This window comes from Eleutherodactylus coqui, chromosome 7, assembly GCF_035609145.1.
Source record: "Eleutherodactylus coqui strain aEleCoq1 chromosome 7, aEleCoq1.hap1, whole genome shotgun sequence".
NCBI lineage: Eukaryota > Metazoa > Chordata > Amphibia > Anura > Eleutherodactylidae > Eleutherodactylus > Eleutherodactylus coqui.
This window is the reverse complement of record NC_089843.1, coordinates 129,269,388-129,284,325: the sequence shown is the minus strand read 5'-3', so window position 1 is coordinate 129,284,325 and position 14,938 is coordinate 129,269,388. Positions and strand designations below refer to the sequence as shown.

The following is a 14,938-nucleotide window of genomic DNA, read 5'->3' as shown; positions in this document are numbered from 1 at the left end:
TATTAGGAGAAGCGTAGAGTCTAGATCACGTGAGCTAATTATCCCACTCTACTCTTCCTTAGTCAGACTTCATCTGGAATACTGTGCCCAGTTTTGGGCACCCCAATTTAAAAAGGAAAACAGACAAACTGGAGTAAGTTCAAAGAAGAGTTACCAGAATGGTGAGTGGTGTGCAAATCATGTCCTATGAGGAACGGTTAAAGGATCTGGGAATGTTTAGCTTGCAAAAAAGAAGGCTGAGAAAAGACTTAAAGGGGTTGTCCCGCGCCGAAACGTTTTTTGTTTTTTTTTCAATAGCCCCCCCCCCCGTTCGGCGCAAGACAAACCCGATGCAGGGGTTTAAAAAAAAAAAAAAAACGGATAGTACTTACCCGAATCCCCGCGCTCCGGTGACTTCTTACTTACCTTGCGAAGATGGCCGCCGGGATCTTCACCCTCGGTGGACCGCAGGTCTTCTGTGCGGTCCATTGCCGATTCCAGCCTCCTGATTGGCTGGAATCGGCACACGTGACGGGGCGGAGCTACGAGGAGCAGCTCTCTGGCACGAGCGGCCCCATTCAGAAGGGAGAAGACCGGACTGCGCAAGCGCGTCTAATCGGGCGATTAGACGCTGAAAATTAGACGGCACCATGGAGACGAGGACGCAACGGAACAGGTAAGTGAATAACTTCTGTATGGCTCATAATTAATGCACAATGTACATTACAAAGTGCATTAATATGGCCATACAGAAGTGTATACCCCAACTTTGTTTCGCGGGACAACCCCTTTAATAGCGGTCTATAAATATCTGAAGGGCTTTCACAGTGCAAAGGGATCAGCCCTATTCTTATCTGCGCAAGGAAAGACCAGAAGCAATTGGATGAAACTGAAAGGGAGGAGACACAGATTAGATATTAGAAAAAACTTTGACAGTGAGGGTGATCAATGAGTGGAACAGGTTACCACGGGAGGTGGTGAGTTCTCCTTCAATGGAAGTGTTTAAACAGAGGCTTGACCTATCTGGGATGATTTAGTGAATCCTGCACTGAGCAGGGGGTTGGACCAGATGACCCTGGAGGTCCCTTTCAACTCTACCATTCTATGACAATTTTTAACATGCCTGTTTTTCTTTGTAGTATTGTCCACTTGTAATATAAAGCTAATGTTTTCATTCATTTGGATTCTTAATTTTGAACGAAATGGTATAATATTGCATGCCAAATTTAGATTTTAATAACTTCAATGTAATAAAACCCTCAAAATCTAGTGTGATGCTGGCCTTTTGAACAACAGTGTATATAAACATACACACGATATAATAGCGTCATCATAATTACAGTTTCACACATAGGTCCATTGAGATCTTTATTTCTCAAATAAAAAAAATACAAAGATGAGAGGACATAGACATGGCTTCTTTTATAATCTATAACCGACAAATGCATCCATAAGGCACTTAGTCTTATTTAAAAAAATAAAATATGCATTGAAGCAAACATTCCCAAACAAGTCTTTTTTGTATGATGACAGTATGTACAATATTGCACATATTTACACTTCTTTCTTCTGATGTTACAATGGGACCTTGGGCTGCCTTGTTAGCTTCAAGGCCTGAAATATAGAAACAAGAACGATCAGACACCAAACAATAAGTATAAAAATATAGGATGCTTATACAGGAAAATGGATACCGATCAGCAATCTACTGTATCTTGCATGGATTCTCACAATTATATACGGTAGTAGAAATGTATGAATGCGTTAAATCTCTGCTTGACGTATGCATATAGCGGCAGCAGAACTTAACTTGTCATTTAGCATCATCCACTTTATATTCTCTTCTCCAGAAGGGTCCCCTGACCACAAGATGATTACAGAGTATCCTCTGCTGTGCATCCAATGGTCTGTTAAGATCTGTGGGATCCAGGCAGCAAGTTTTACATTTTCCTTAGGCGCGTCCACAGGAGACAAAGCATAGCACAATTCCCACTGAAATCAACCCACTATAAAGGGGTTGTCCAGCCACTTAAATTTTGCTTTAAAATGCTCGGAATGCCTTAAAGGGAACCTGTCACATGCCCGATGCTGTTAGGCAACGTGACAGAGAGCTAGGTGCTGGAGTCCCATATGCACGCTTCTCTCAGAGACTTGTATAGGGTGATTTTCCAGCGACACATGTTTTTCCGAGGGCAACAGCTCTGGGTCGTAGGTGCGGGGGAGTATTTAATAAAAGAAAAAAAAAATAACTCGGCTCCCTGTCATGTTCCCCAACAGCACCATAACTTTGCTTATGCCGCTGTGGGGATGTGACAGGTTCCCTTTAAATTAATAAGGGCAATACTAGAAACAAACAAAAAAAAAAAGACGGCCAAAAAACTACATGTTCAATCTAAAGCAAAGTAGATGAAAGTGGCAGCATAAATGGTAGAACCTCTCGGTCTTACATGTTCAATCTAGTCTGTACTCTTACTTCTTTTCTATTTCTCTCTTGGAAGAGATAGATGCTTATCCCAGGCAGGCTTGATTGTCCAACTATGTCAGGTGGAGGTTTGTTCCAAGCATTTACTACGATTTCAGCAAAAATGATCTTTCAAAAAAATCTATAATACCTCCCAATCCACTACCATTCTACTTCATGGTTCCAGTTGACATGGACATGTGAACACTGCAGCCAATCAGTGGCTGGAGCAAGTCACCGCTATGCTCAGTGATTGGCTGTAGCAATCACATGTCTGTCAACAAGGATTTGTCAGATTAGGAGGATTTGTAAGGGGAGTATTACTAGTGTTATTCTTTTTAAGCATTCTATGCATCTTTTTATTTAAGTAGCCAGACAATACTTTTAATGGGAACCTGTCATCAGGTGTGAACACTAGATATGAGAGAGAGTACTCGCTAAGGCACATTACTCGACCGAGTAGTGCCTTAGCCGAGTATCTCCCCGCTCATCTCTAAAGATTTGGGGGGCCGGCGGGGAGCAGGGAGCGGTGGGGAGGAATGGAGGGGAGATCTCCCTCTGTCCTGCCCGGTCCCCCCCCCGCAACTCACCTGTCACCCGCGGCGGCCCCCGAATCTTTAGAGACGAGCGGGGAGATACACGGCTAAGGCACTACTCGGCCGAGTAATGTGCCTTAGCGAGTATACTCGCTCATCTGTAGTGAACACCATAAACTAAGTTATGGTGCCCATACTGCAGGTTCCCTGGGGGTAATACTAAAACTTACCCGGCTCCTCAAAGCAGCGCTGTGAGCTGGACCATACAGGCGGACTGCTGGCTGCAGTCTGTGCAAGCGCACTCCCATTGATTGCCATAGAAGCTCGTGCGCCCAGCCCGGTCTGTGCTCACAGCATTGGTACAAAAAGTCTGATAAGATGAAGCAATACCTCCCTGGACTCCAGGGAACCTGCCGTATGAGCACCATGACCATATGCTCATTGCGTATTACCCGCACAGTTTTTGCGTGTTTAAAACATAGTAGCAATCTTAAAAACACTTTCCCTGTGCCGCTCACACGAGACGCGCAAAGTCCCCTTTAAAAAATAATCTAATTGCAGAATGTTCCTTCTTGGCACATATATGCCAAGATAGTGTATGGGTCATGTCCCAATATGCATTATCATTGCGTACCTGCAACGTGCTCATGCGCGGCATGCAGCAAACACGGTCGTGTGAGATGATAGATGGAAAATTAGTCCCTGGATATGACTGGTAAATGAACTGAAAGTCGGCTCAGAAGTTTAGAAAGAAAAGTAACACTAACTATGACAATGTAACAGTCTTTTGCAATGTCAAATAAAAATGGTACTTTCTTGATAAAGTCTGGCATTAGTAAACATTCACTTCTTAAGATTTATTTGCACAAAGACTTTCTCCACTTTGAGATTTCAGTCACACTCCAGAAGTAGAAATGCAGAATCCGAGGCTGTAAATATTTAACGTCAGTCCCACATTAACAGTCGGCATAGGTGTCATCGTTGTTTTCAAGAAGCCACAGGGGGCAAAACAATATTACAATATGACAGTGAAGAATTGTTTGTGATTGACTTAATTACTGGGGAACGTAAAATAGATTTCAAAACATTCTCTTTTGTATAAGAGGAGAGGAAGTATTTAAACAGACACTTTACTTTTTCCACTGACTTTGAAAGCATCAAAAGACTTCTGAAAGAGTTGCTTTATGAAGTCAGACACCAAGTGCACTCCAACAGGCTTGTATATACACCACAAATAAATCCTTTATAAACAGGAGTACACTCACCCAAAGCAATAGAGAAACCGGACCGAATTATAAACAAAATAGGCATCTTTATTATATCAGATTAATGTAAAAAAAAATCATAAAAAGTTGAAACGGCAACCATACATAGCAGCAACATGATGGTGTCAACAACATATAGGAGAAAAAGCATCAGTGATCCAAGATGCCAACAAGATCTCCCCATAGGATACATAAAGGAGCAGATATATATTACCGCCTTGTTTCTCACGCACCTGGTGGTAATACATCTGTGCTCTTCTATGCATCATATGTAGATATGGGAGATCTTGATGGGATCCTGGATTACTGAAGCACTTTTCTTGTATAGGTTTTTGACACCATGATGCTGCTGCTATGCATGGTTGCCATTTTTTATATTAATCATACTATTATAATAACATATTTTGTTTATTATTTGGTCCTGTGTTTCTATTGTTCTTGGCATGCATAGTTTTTATAAAGAAAGATTGAAAAGATCCTTCTTCCTATGTCTCAATATGACATTCAATTTATTGTTCAAATGTCCACTTAAAATACGGTAAATAGTATAAATGTATATAGCGATAAAATGTAAACTGGAAATCCTTTGAGAGTTAAAAAAAAACAACACAAAAACAAAGAAAATAAAAAGTAAAAACAGGGAAAAAAGAAAAACTAGAAGCAGCATTTTTTGCATCCTTTCCGAAATGTGGATGAATAGAAAGAATGTATATGTACACCAAAATTGTGCCAGAAGAAAAGGCTCCACTATATGGTGAAATTAAAAGAACTCCAATTGTCAAAATGTGAAAAGGCAAAAATGTGAGTTTCAGCAGACCATAAATGGCTGGGTCCTTTACAGGACCAGTTCTGAAAAATAAAGTAGAACGCTTTCCAAATGATATGTAATCTAATGATCCCTAAAGCCACCATATCTGGAAAAATAGACTTAAAATTTTCATCAGTGCTGTATGCAAATAACGTCTGAGGGATATGGCAGGTGGGCCTGGCCTACATATGCTACCTGCAATCTCTTTTATAACCCAGCCCTTCTCTGATTGAGTAATGTGGATGAATTCTCCATGTGATCCACAGGATGTTTCAAATCTCACACGTGCCACGAGACAGCTGGGATATGCGCAAATGTGCGGGTCAAATCCAACCACAATAGGTCCAAATGAACTGCACATGTGTTGGCCTGCAGTCTCACGGAGCATGCGCAAGATCTGGATCAGGAGAGGGGTTAGGTTGTTCAGTGAAGTGTTGGCAGCCAAGACAGTCCAGGCCCGTCCACCAGTCGGATGACATTTGCATGTAATATGCAAATTATTTTTACAACTGTAATTATTTGGTTTTTGAAAATGCACAAACAGATAATCAGAAAAAAAGGAAAAAAAGCACAATAGTGATGAACGCAGCACCTAAAATAAATAAATAATATATCTATATATATACACACACACACACACACACACACACACACACACACACACACACGTTTCAATTTGTACAGTCTAATATATATATATCTCAATCACATCCTGTATCTTCATAATCTGAGATTGGCTAGTGCGGGAAATTTTAAAAATCAGTATTCCAAGGTATGCTGACTATAGTAAATTATTTGCAAAACACTCTACTTTATTGCTCTACAGCTTTAGGCCGCCTGCACACGACCTTACTACCACTGTGGAGTCGGCAGCGAGTGCGGCATATCTCATGCACACTGTCATGCGCAGTCTTCCAGTTTTGTTTTTTTTGTGTGCAAATTTCCTGTGCCCCGCAATGGCGTGTAAATGCTACCATTACGCAATGTAAGTGTGTATGGACAGTGTTGATTATGTGCCCATAGAGAACAATTTGTTCTCTTGTGCGCAATACGCGGTAAAATAGAAAATGCTGCGTACTTTTTTTGCGCTCGTGTATTACGTAATGCACACATGCTAATGTGAGTGAAACCGTGTAGGCAATGTATTTAATTGCGTGTGAATTACCGCGGATACTACGCGGTGAACTTATGCTCGTGTGAGCCATGCCTTATGCTGACAGGTTCCCTTTACAAAAAAATCTATTAATCATATCGGAAAGCTTTTCTTCTTCTCATTGGTGTTAAGAAATCCTATTTTTGTTCAAAAATGGCAGATGGGTGTATAGAGCATAAATACCGTACGCCCATGTAAATCAGTCTCCATAAAAAGTAATGTTTTGAAAAATCCAGTGGTCTAAAAGAACTGAAACTTGGTCCCTACACTATACGGTTGGGTACAGGGAAATAGTGAATGTAGAACTGAATAATTTGTACTTGACTACCTCTGAAAGAGAGACAGGAGCAGGCTAAGTACTGGAGGTGATTTACCCAATGTGCAAATCTGCAACAAAACCCGATGCAAAATGATGACCGATTTGCAATTGTGTTGGAGCTTTCTCAGCAGATTAGAAATCAACCCCATGATTTTAAATGGAAAGCGAGCTAAACATTGGAGGAGCAAAGAGCAAGAATATTGTTGTTTACAGGATATGAACGGCTCTGACGAGTAAAATATATACCGTATATACCGGCGTATAAGGCGACGGGGCGTATAAGATGACCCCCCCAACTTTCACCTTATACGCCGGGAATACAGCGGAGCAAAAAAAAAAATCAGTACTCACCTCCCCCGGCGTTCTGCGGCGCTGCTGCAGGATGTCGCTCCCTCCTGGTCCCCGGCAGAGCATTGCTTTCTGGACGCAGGGCTTGAAATCCCCGCCTCCAGAAAACACACGTGCCTTCAGCCAATCACAGCCATTCAATGATGTCATTGAATGGCTGTGAGTGGCTGACAGCGTGTGTTAGCTAATCACAGTATTAGCTTTCTGGAGGCGGGGATTTCAAGCCCTGCGTCCAGAAAGCAATGCTCTGCCGGGGACCAGGAGGGAGCGACATCCTGCAGCAGCGCCGCAGAATGCCGGGGGAGGTGAGTAACGATTTTTTTTTTTTGACACTTTCTTTTTTTTTTGTATTACCGGCGTATAAGACGACCCCCGACTTCAGAGCAGATTTTTCGGGGTTCAAAAGTCATCTTATACGCCAGTATATACGGTATATATTTCTTACATATAATGGCTGTTACCTTTTAGTGAAAAAAAAAAAAAAAAGTTGCAGTAAGGCTAAAGACATATGTTCAGGCCATGTGTAGTCCCTGTAATTTTACAGACAGCGCACGGCTCCATTATAGCACATGTGCCTCTAGCCTAAGTTTCAGGCTGTAATCTACGCTCTCTCATTCATTTTCTGATCCCCTAATATACAGATTGCAATCTTCTCCTGGTTTCAAACTTTTCTCATGTGGGCCTGTCTCTCCAAGTAATACACTCTGTATATGAGGTCTGTGTTCCAGGATGCTGCTGCCATCACTAGCTCCCAAGACTAGCACAGCTTAATTCCTGTACTGCATGTCTATCAGCATAATCTCCTCTCCCTTGTGATACTGATGCTGCTTGTGTGCAATTTCCTCCTTCCAACTGTCGGCGGTTTCATCCTTATGGAATACAGCTTGCTGTGCCATGTACAATCTTCTCCCTAATATCTCGAACACTGTGCCAATGTGAGAGGGAGGACAGGCTAGAGCAGAGAAGGTCAGCACTGAGTTGACAGCAGCCAACAGCAGGCTGCTATCTAATTTTTGTCAAAAGCAGCAGCACAGCCAGTCATGAAAAGGAGCTGCACAGAGTCTACAGCAACACAATGGTAGGAAACTTTTAATGAAGACTGTTTAGAAAAGTTGTTTAATTTTGCATTTAGGAAGCAAATGACCAATTAGTGAAAAAAGTGCAAAGGTATATGTATATGGCCTATAAATATATATCAGCCTACAACGGTGCTTTGTTTCTACTACAGCATTTCTGTAAATGAAGTGCAACAGTGTTGATACTGTGACTATAAATAAGCTTTGCACATTACCTTTTGTCTGGAAAGCATCCAGGATTTTATTGTTGGCACTAATACGCTTCCAAGTAGAATCTGAGCCGGGTGATAAATCAACAAGGGAACAGATATTAATGAGAGATGCTCGTATCCAGCAAACACAATCTTCAGCATTGGAATACCTGGAGACAAAGGCAATTCTATTACTTACGTGAAAATGAACATTTACTACTTATAACACACACTACATAAATCACATTAGAGCAGAAATCAGGCAGGTCTCACAGAAAAGTCTACAAAACTTAACATTAGGTGGAAACACTAAATAAGTAGCTCATTTAGAGGCTGGTGTGCAGCATTATATACCAAGCATCTCAAGTACTGCAAGAGTTCATTTACACAACAGAAACACAAACAGGAATTTACTTAGAATCCAATCTGGGCTGGAGAGAAGCACGGCAAGTTTACTAAGAGGCGCAACAGAATCCAACGTGGGCTGGAGCGAAGCACAGCAAGTCTACTAAGAGGCACAACAGAAAGTAGATATGCAATAAAATCTATGCCAGTTTCTGGGAGCAAACTATAGCAAATTTTTCAGTCTGGTAGCCCTGTGGCCCCTTCGGTTACTGTCCACCCGCTTTTTTTTAGAAACATAGCAAAGATGACAGAAATGTGGACAAAAAGGGTGAAATTGTGCTTAAATGCTGTTTGTACAAAAATATATGCACCTTTTTTTTTATCCAGAATGCTTGTGCATGGCCCTCATTAAATTCCCCCCCCCCCCCCCCCCCCCCGTCTTCAATGTTTATGAAAACTTAGGGTGAGCTCAGATTTTTTTTTGGCATAGATTCATGGCACAAATCCACCACAGAATCCATGTAGGTTACATCCAGATTTCACCTTTTAAAACCTAATTCGATAGCAGTACACTTTAAGATGTGGCAGATTGTCATTTTGGAGTCCAGAGCATTTAAATATAACCCAACTACTTGTCCTCCCTGCACAAGTTACGGAACATGACTCTCATAGCAGTCAATGGGTCCCCTCTCCATTCTGTCAATGGCCCATAAGTAGCTGCAAAGCACCCTTAACCTCTTTAGTGGCACGCCAGGAAAATCTCCGGGGCTTGCTGCACTGACCATGCAGTTAAAGCCCGGAAGATTTCCGCGGACAGCTCTAGTGCTGAAATGCTGGCCAGGACACACAGTTATTGTGCCACTGTACACGTTTACCACTTCGAATTGCCTCAGGAAAATCTCCGTAGCTTGCTGCGCTGACATGGTAATAATAAACCTGCCACTGAAGGGGTTAAATGCTGTAAACTGCAGCAAAGGCAAGACAGCAGCCTCCATAATTATGTACAGGAAAAAGATTTAAAATATACTACAATGAATAAGCAAAAACAAATTAGAGTAACTGAATAAGTTTCATTATTTGGTTTTAACTAGTCTAAAAATATAGGTACACATTCCCTTTAAGGATATATTCACATGGCAGCTCACCCCATCTTTGGAAATTCCATCGCATGGTTCCGTCTGGATGGTTGAAAACAGCATCCAGATAGAACCATAGTCCGCTATTAGTAAAGCTGAAACCAAGGCTATAAGCTTTGGTCTCAGTTTCAGCGAGATTGTTTGTTTTTGGCATTTTGGCCAGACACAATAGCTTAGTAGAATATGCTAATAACCCCTTAAGGACCAGACACTTTTTTTTAGGGAGTTTACCCATATGGCGGTTTAATTGCCCTATTTTTTTCCCTTTAGCTACCAAAATTATTTTTGTAGTGTTTTTTTCCCCGTGACATATAGGAATACTTTTTTAATATTTTGTTCAGTTTTTTTCCCCATTTTATAGTTTTATTGAGGGCAAAAAGCTAAAAAAAAAAAGAAAGTTTTTTTTAACATTTATAGTTTTAAAAAAAAGTAGTTTACTTACGCTAAAATAAAGTATGGAAATTGGTTCCTCATTTGGTTTTGGCATTTTGATATAGAATATGTATGGTTTAAAATTACAGGGGGCATACGGCAACAGCTTTGATTGGCGTTGGCTTTGGGGGAGATATATATATATATATCCCGTTTACCCCCAAAATAAGACAGTGTCATATTACTTTATGCTCCCAAAGATGTGCTAGGTCTTATTTTCAGGGGATGCCTTATTTTTTAGTGAAGAATTCACATTTATTGTTGAACAAAAAAAATGAATATTTATTATATACTGTATAGTAGTTGTCATCAGAAACCAGCATAACCAGACAAGCTGTGAAGAAGGTCTTGTTACTACCATTATTTCCATGTACAACAATCTATGGTACATTTACCGATCCCGATATTTATGAACACAAAGCAAGATTTATTCAGTGACAGTCATGTCATCATCTTCTGGAACATCATCATAGCAATCCAAACCCTGAATTTCCTGGAGAATTTCTTGTGACTCCTTTTTTTTTAAGAATCATTGGCCCAAATTTCTCATGTCTTTCAATAGCACAGTCCTTAAAGGAGTACTTCTTGTCTTGCCTGACTCACACACAGGGCTACAAGAAAGAAGGGCTGTAAAGTACCTGGCTCCCACACACTGTCTGGAGATTGTAACGATCACCCACAGCAGTTCCTGGACAACTTGTACATTAGGGACAGTATTGCAGCTTCCGGCCACCAGGGGGAGCTCATCACAGCAGAGCCACACAGCAGACACAGAAGACCTTACATTTAGCACTTCAATAAAACCTCTACTAGGTCTTATTTTCTGGGAAAACATTATATATATATTTTTTTTTTCTCCTTACTCTGTAATTTTGTTTTACTTGTTCATGTAATTATATTTTTTTACCATCTATGTCCCCCACAACATCATATAAGGCCTCTGGGGGACATTGACATGTTTTTTTTAATTGACACTTTTGCACTGTAGCTGAGGCAACCATAGGAGCGCTAGTTACAGGAGAAAACATCCCCCTGTAGTGACAATAGTCACTGGCAGAGCGGATCAGGGTCTGCTAAGACCCTGCAGCTCTGCTGTGCCATAAAATACCGCCGGCTCACATAGTAGAAGAAACACTTCCATTTTCACTTGTTAGTACATAGCACTCATTGAGCACTGTGTACTAGAGAAAGGTAGGTGGGGTTACAAACAGCTTCTCCCTCCCTCCTCCTTGAGGGTTCTCAGCTGTGACTAACAGCCGACAGCCAACCTGCTTCTGATTGATTGCAGAAGCAGGGGCTTTAATCCCCCCACCCTATTTTTACGGCTGGGATTAAAGCCCAGGACCAAGCGCCGTACATTTACTGTGCTTGGTCCTTAATGGGTTAAGTTCAGACAAAAACCTGAATAGTTTTCTTGGTGCACTGTGAATGAAGCCTAACAAATGTAAAGTTTTTTATAAAAAGTTTTTTCTGCTTTAATATCCACTACCAGGCCACTACCTTCTAGCTATATTTCTAAAGATATGTGCTTTGTCTAAGCTACAGTGACCCTTCAGCTGTGCTACTTGGGGAAAAATGGGGATAAAAAAAAAAGAATTTTGTAGTTCAACAACATTATGGACCAGCAATAGTAAAATGATTGATGCATGATGTTATAGCATCTCACAACACTTTCTGAATGGCAAAGAAAGTAGAGCACAGTAGTTGGTTAAGAGCGCAAATATCTGTGCCTAAAAACCACTTCGGATAACACATTTTAGCAGATGCAAGTCTACGGGTCTTTTCATCTGGCTATCACCGGAGCAGTATAAATGAAGCAGACTAATTTTAATGCTCTGAAGGTACGGATTCTAAGTCGCTATGGTTGACAGACTCCGACGAGACTTTCTAAGATGGCATTTGACTTTATGGAAGTGAGCACGAGGCACGCATTTAGAGGAACTTTAAGCTGTCATACTGAAAAGTGTTTATAAAACATTAATCAAAAATGCCTCTTTAATACAATGCATTGTCTGAAAGATGTTAGGAGGCACACATTGCAAATGGATTCTTCTCTGACTAAAGTCATTTCTCTCCAAACAGATTCTCCCAATGCTAACGCAGTATACAGCACTGACAGAGCACTTCCCAGCACATTACTACCTGCTCAGAGCACTGGGGAAATCACTAATGTACAGACTGCCATCTTTCCATGTCACACATGACACATTCCTCTAAAATTACCCAACAGAGTTTGACACTGCAGTATAATCCATAAGCAGGTCTTTCAGCTGACATCTGCCAAGTAAGGTCTTCAAATGCTTATTTTCTTCTAACAAGACAGTACAAGAAATCTTTTATCTTACACTGTAAAGGGACTGGAACTTCCATCTCATTTGCATCCGTTCCACAGAAAGAACATTTCATGTGTGAATATGTTAGTGTCCTATTCACACACGGCGGAGAATATTCCTGCAGCTTTCTGAGAGGATAACAGACACAGGCAGCATCTGACATGTGCATTGATTTTCCTAATGGTTAATTCTAGAACTGGAACTAGAAATTTGCTATATAAAGGATTTACCAGTATGTTTTTCTTACTGGAATGGTTCACATGGATTTAACTGGCCCACTGAGCATACACTCCAGGAATAGAAGTAAGCCAAGACAGTGTGACTGCTGTGATAGAAAGTGCGGTGCAAAAGTCACATTCTACAGGAATACTTGAATGCTACATCCAAATGTGCCGTCTTCATGCAATGGTCATGCTACAAAAATATCAAAAATTATAACAACAACATTTATTATTCAAGGGGTCCTACAACCACCTGGATGTGCTGTAGCACCAGCCTAATTCTCCACTTGTGAACTGTGAGATTTCAAGATGCACACCGGTACACATTACTATGTCCCCTACTCTTCTCCATCTACAACTTTGGTCTAGGACAGCTTAAGAGAATTTGATGGCTTTTGGTATTCACTTTTATGTTGATGACACTCAAATCTACGTTTCGGGAATTCTGTAAAGAAAAGAGGTAACATCGGCGCCAAGGTGTCTATTGGCCATATCCTGCTCCTTTTCTCCCCGCTTTTCGAAAATGCAACATAATAATCTTTATTTATGTAACGCCAACATATCCCGCAGCCCTTTACAAATCGGGGGAAACATACACAAAATGAGGTATAATATACAGTAATAAATTGATGCAAAGCTTGAACAATAGGGGTGAGGGCCCTGCTCATAAGAGCCAACAGGCCATAAGGAACTATACACATAGGGTAAACATATGTATACATACACATTGCATACACGTGTATACATATATACATTAAGCTGTATGAGTAGATCAACAGCCATGTTTGTGCATAAACAAGCAAGAGGTGTGTTGGAGTAGCAAGTTCCCAAGCGTAGGAGATGCATAGGATAAATCTTGGGGATTACATGTGGGGAGGTATTGGGAGATTAGGTTAGAGAGATTCAGGGGACAGGTCTTGTATGTCAATATGGATATTTTTAACTGGTTTCTCTGGACAGTGGGTAGGAAGAAAAAGGATTACCACAAGGAAAAGGCGGAAGAATAACGAGGGAAGAGGCGGATTAGCCGGACAACAGGGTTGATGATGAAATGGAAAGGTGCAAGAGTGTTGGATATGAGGCCACAGAGAAGGATTTTGCAGTAGTTAAGATGGGAAATGATAAGGGCACGCAGTTGCATTTCTGTTTCCTTGGGGTTGAGGAAAGATTGTATCCAAGAGATGCTTAGAGCTGGAGGCAGCAGGCGTTAGTAAGGGCTTGTATGTTTAGTTTGAAGGATAGGGCAGGGTAGAGTCAAGTGTAACATCAAAACAGCAGATTTCTGGGACTGGTGAATGTGTGGAGTATGATTGTAATTGATAAACCCTCCCCTCTCTAATCTATCCTGAATGCAGGAGCGAGGCTTATCGGTTTGTCCACTGATGCCTCTAGCCTCTGCCAGTTACTGCACTAGTTGTCCATCCAATATAAAAAAAACAATTTTCACTCTCTCATTCATAAAGTTCTCTACAGTGCTGCACCATCCTATATCTCTTCCCTCATCTCTATCTACCACCCTACCAATGACCTTAGGCTAAGTTCCCCTTTAATCTGAACTGCTCATTCCCATTTCCAAGGTATTTCCTAGAGCTGCACCAGGTCCCTGGAATGTGCTACTCTAGACAAGCAGGTTAATTCCCAATGCCCACAGTTTTAAGTGTACCCTAAAAACACACCTTTTTAGAGAGAAGTTTCATACTCCTTAATCTAACTCTTACCAGTTACCCAACTTCCATATTCTCCCTTGGGAATACATTGGGATGAAGGGAGATCAGGTTTCCAACACCCCCTAATGCACTTCATATATCTGTATATACACAGATACCAGCTTGTGACCAGCTCATACAGCTTTATGTATAGCACCATAGTTATTAAAAAGGTGGCCAGACCACTGCACAGACCAAGTACTTGTTCCTTGTATTACCCATATTTCCTCACAGTCCGTAAGCTCTTGCAAACTGTACGTTACATCTTATTTTGTGTATGTTCCCTCTGACTTGAAAAGCTCTGTGGAATATGTTGGCATTATATAAATAGAGTCTCATGCACACGGGCGGATTTTTGCTGCAGAATCCGGAGTGGGCGTCCGCCTCCGGATTCCGCAGCAATAACCTTTCACGGCATGCTTTTGAAAAATGATTCTTCATGCACACAAGCGAAAACCAATTGTGGACGCAATCCGCACGTAGATGAAAAAACACAGCATGCTCCATTTCACTGCGGTTCCCACATGGACGGCATCCATTGAAGTCAATGGAAGCCATCCGATCCATGGTCCGCCTGTAATTGACACTGCAGACAGGCCGTGGATTCAGCAAGTTAAAAAAAAAATAAA

The 14,938-nt window shown here is 41.2% G+C and overlaps 1 protein-coding gene across 1 annotated transcript in view; it reads right to left on the bottom strand.

Moving 5' to 3' along the window:
- Nucleotides 1-1,334: 1,334 nt before the first annotated feature.
- Nucleotides 1,335-14,938, bottom strand: part of SLC10A7 (solute carrier family 10 member 7) — a 169,674-nt gene continuing 156,070 nt past the window's right edge. Inside the window, exons 11-12 of the mRNA XM_066573670.1 lie at nucleotides 8,161-8,306; nucleotides 1,335-1,593 (exon numbers count right to left, since the gene is read on the bottom strand). Of these exons, the coding sequence (XP_066429767.1) occupies nucleotides 1,555-1,593; nucleotides 8,161-8,306 (185 nt within the window). The 3' untranslated portion in view covers nucleotides 1,335-1,554. The remainder of the gene's footprint in view (nucleotides 1,594-8,160; nucleotides 8,307-14,938) is intronic.